This window comes from Nannospalax galili, unplaced genomic scaffold (assembly GCF_000622305.1).
Source record: "Nannospalax galili isolate Female #2095 unplaced genomic scaffold, S.galili_v1.0 scaffold356, whole genome shotgun sequence".
Classification (NCBI taxonomy): domain Eukaryota; kingdom Metazoa; phylum Chordata; class Mammalia; order Rodentia; family Spalacidae; genus Nannospalax; species Nannospalax galili.
In genome coordinates this window covers 2,958,042-2,962,042 of record NW_008338126.1, presented here as the reverse complement: position 1 = coordinate 2,962,042, position 4,001 = coordinate 2,958,042, and the positions used below count along the sequence as shown (strand labels likewise).

At 37.9% G+C, this 4,001-nt stretch overlaps 1 protein-coding gene across 6 annotated transcripts in view; it reads right to left on the bottom strand.

Annotated features, from left to right (window-relative positions):
• Positions 1 to 714: 714 nt before the first annotated feature.
• Hspb11 (heat shock protein family B (small) member 11) overlaps positions 715 to 4,001 on the bottom strand; it is a 31,950-nt gene continuing 28,663 nt past the window's right edge. For 5 of the 6 annotated variants that reach the window (XM_008833012.2, XM_008833013.3, XM_029563478.1 and 2 more), the window contains exons 5-6: positions 2,969 to 3,012; positions 718 to 913 (exon numbers count right to left, since the gene is read on the bottom strand). In XM_008833012.2, coding sequence (XP_008831234.1) covers positions 800 to 913; positions 2,969 to 3,012 — 158 coding nt within the window. In that variant the 3' untranslated portion in view covers positions 718 to 799. Of the gene's footprint in view, positions 914 to 2,968; positions 3,013 to 4,001 lie in introns of all 6 variants that reach the window. The other variant, XM_029563479.1, reaches the window with a different exon arrangement.

Here is a 4,001-nt window from a genome sequence, read left to right as displayed (position 1 = left end):
AGTTCCAGGTCAACTGGGGCTACAGGGAGACCCTGTCTCCAAAAAAAAAAAAAAAAAAAAAAAAAAAGTCAATAATGACTATCTTTGGAAAATAAGATTTTGTTTCCTAAACTTTCTTTGAGGTTTTTCAAATCATAAATAGGTAAATAAATTAAATAAATAAATAAAATTAAATACCTTACCAAAAGCAAACCCACCCCACCCTGCCCAGCCAAAACAAACCATATCACAACTTGTTTTACAGAGCCCGGCTCAGGTTTCATGACTTCAATTAAATCTTCCCATAAGTACTTTCTCTCCCCGACTTACACTGTTTTTGGTTCTGACTGCTCAGTTCACCTTTTGTATCAATCAACTAATAAATTAAAACCTTAGTGCACTGAGATCTGGTGAGCACTGCCAAGGCTGTGGGGAGCAATGTACTATAGTTAGTCTCATGTACAGTGCTTTCTTCATTAAGTTGTATCCAGAATTAAGGCTTCCTCATTTCCTCCAGTACTCCTAACTCAAGAAACCAGAATTTCTTTACCTAAAATACTGAAGAAACTATAAATAAAAATGGAAACATTAGCCGGTGTAGTGGTGCACGCCTTTAATCCCAGCACTTGGGAGGCAGAGGGAGGCGGATCCCTGCGAGTTCAAGGCCAGCCTGATCTACATAGGCCAGCTGAAGCTACAGGGAGACCCTGTCTCAAAAGGACCAAAAAAAAAGGAAACATTGATACAAATTCATTTAATAAAATATTTCAAAGACAACTTTGTGCTTTAATAAATATATTCAAGAAAGCATCTGTAACTACTAAGAAAGGCTTGAGACTGCTAGTCCTTCTGCAGAAATGCTATGCACAGACACAAAATGATCAAAGGCAGATACAAGAATGAATCTCAGGAAAGTGGCGTAGCCATCATGTACCTGTAGGGAAAAAAAAATCAATATGGATGCTTTTAGGGATCCTAGTAAACTGTTAATAAGCAGCAGAAGAAAAGTTTTGATGAAGAATAATTTTCTAACATATAGCAAAATAAAAGATTCAACATTCAGAAGAGAGGCCAGCCCCATATAGCAGTTGTCTGGTGTGTATCAGCATGACATCAGTCTTGGTTTTATTAAAAACAGTGGGAAGGCTACAAATTGCAAATGTATATTTCTGATCAATCCTTTATGAGTGTTTCTCTAAGGTATTTTTTGTGCTAAGAGGTTTCCCTCTTATACTGGCCTGAAGCATGATTATACTTTTACATTTATATAATTTTTCTGGAAAGCAATTTGGCAAAATATATAAAAATGTTTATACTCTTATGCCCAGTAATTCCATCCCATGAAATGTAATCCTAGAAAATAATCAAAGAGGTGAAGGTCATGGTGTCAAGAACATGCATTAATGTCCCCTATGTATTACTTATAAAGGGAAGAAAATAAATTAGCTTTAATGTATGTAAATAGGCAAATGATACCTTAAAATTACAATTACAAAGCTTAGGATTATAACATTTAGCTTAAAAAGATGATATGAAATTATAGATACATTACTAACTGTATTATGCCTGTGGTTAGCAACTAGAATATGAGTTCACTTAATCTGCTGAAACAGTAAAAAATCTACAGGTGATTTCCAGCTTCCCGACCCCCCTTACTCCTCCCTAAATGTTCTATATCCTTCCCCAATCTCCAATGAGTCCTGAAACATAATACCAAAGAAAGCACAGGCTTATTACTCATAAGCCACCAGGTAAAGAGTCAACATAATTAAACTCCACCCCGCCACCACTGGCCTCTCTAGTCACTGGGCGAATCTGGGTGGGAGAAAAGTGAACCTCAGGACTCAACCACTTCAAATGGAGAGAGAGAGAGAGAGAGAGAGAGAGAGAGAGAGAGAGAGAGAGAGAGAGAGAGAGAGAGAGAGAGAGAGAGAGAGAGAGAGAGAGAGAGAGAGACAGAGACAGAGACAGAGACAGAGACAGAGACAGAGAGAGAAGCACATGGCATGTTCTATGAGGGCAGTTATTCCTGTTCAGGAACCATCCATCCTGTTTTTTGAGGCAGAGTCTCTCACTAGGACCTGGAGCTTGCCAAGGCTGGCTGGCCAGGGAGCCCCTAAGATCCTTCTGTTTCTGCCTCCCTGCACTGGAATTACAAGTGGGTGCTTCTTATATGGGTGCTAGAGACAGAATTCAGGTGTTAGCACTACCAGCACTTTATTGATTGAGCTACCTCCCCAGCCTTCTGTGCAAGCTTTTGAAACACTGATTGCACAGCAGGTCCTGGTATAATATAAAGAAGCAAAGAGCAACAGATAAGGGACCACTTTCACTCTCACATAGAGAAGCCTTAAACAAACACTCTCACTTTAAAAAAAACACACACACACAGTTGTTTTACTTTTTCGTGTTGGTCTAAAACTAGGGTGTGACAAATTAGGAGAGACAGAGAACTGCTGATGAAGCAGCAACTTCCTGTTAGTGGGCATTCATTCCACTTGACAAGCAAAGCCCAATGGAATGCTGTCTAAAAACACGGGTCCTCCTTCCACCTCAGCTCTCTGTGGCTTATTTGCTGCTGATCCTATGCTCTAGTTTCCCTTATTTAAATCTCTCTTGTCCGTTCATGCTTAAATGAACATCCAATTTTGACACTGTAACTTTTTCTGTCTCCTATTCTAAATGACCCACAGAATCAAATGAAAGTGAAGCAAACATACAAGTAAATGACTAAGCAAAATAAAACAAAACACAAATGAATCTTGTTTAATCCTTGCAGGTATCCTCTGGGACTGGGAAAAGAACCTAATCGATAATACATGTAGTTTACAATACTGTTGAGAATAATTTCTACTGGTTTGTTAGGCAAAGAACTTACAATATGGGAATGCTCAATATGAATAATTCTAGTACTAAGAAGATAGGCTTAAAATCTAAATTGGGCTTGCTAAAGATAATGTAATTATTGCTATAAAGTTTGTATACTTACCACAATTTCTTCATTTTGAAGCTGCCCCTCTGTATGTACTAAATCTAAAACACAAATTTAATAAAAATGTTAAGGCTCAAATACATAAGGATAGCTATGAAAATGTGTGCTCAGCAAAATACCATTATTTGGAGCCAGGCCTGGTGGCGCATGCCTTTAGTCCCAGCACTCGGGAGGCAGAAGCTAGTGGATCTCTGTGAGTTGGCCAGCCTGGTCTACATGTGAGTTCCAGGTCAGCTGTAGCTATGGGAGACCCTGTCTCAAAAAGAACTCCCCCCGAAACAAAACAAAACAAAACAAAAACAAACAAACAAAAAAAATTATTTGGTGTACTCTAAATTAAAGCCAGATTTAGAGGAATTATGAAACTCAGCATGGTGGTGCACACCTTTAATCCCAGCACTCATGAAGGAGAGGCTGGTGGATCTCTGAGAGATGGAAGACGTCTTGGTCTCCACAGTGAATTCCAGGCAAGCTGGGGCTACAGGGAGACTGTCTCCAAACAAAAACCAAAACAACAACAATCCAAAAGAAAAAAAAGTATTAACAGTGTTTAGGGGTTGAAATTTGAGATAAGACATTTGACTTAAATGTAAAAAACAACAACAAAAAAAACCAACCCCAAAACTGTGAGCTATAAAATACTTCCAGTGAGTATAAGAGACAATGCAAATTGCAAATATAAATTATACTAAAGGACTATAAAGTATGGAATTGACAAAATATGGACATCCTTCCCTTTTACGGATCAAGTTCCTGACAGTACTCCCAGACTTTAACATAAGAAGCCAATTTTCCATACCCAGAGGTTATCATAACAGCTCAGTTTCCAGCAGGGAATTTTCACTACAATGTAGAATTATATGGCCTGTGACATGATCTTTTCTGGTATCTAAGCATAATAACCTATTACTTGCATAATGGCAAACCAGATTAATTTATTTAGCCTTGAGTTTATTATATCAAGTATTCTTTTAGAAACATGAACTATTTAGTTGATAATAACTATCGTCATTTATTTATTTTTTTTTAC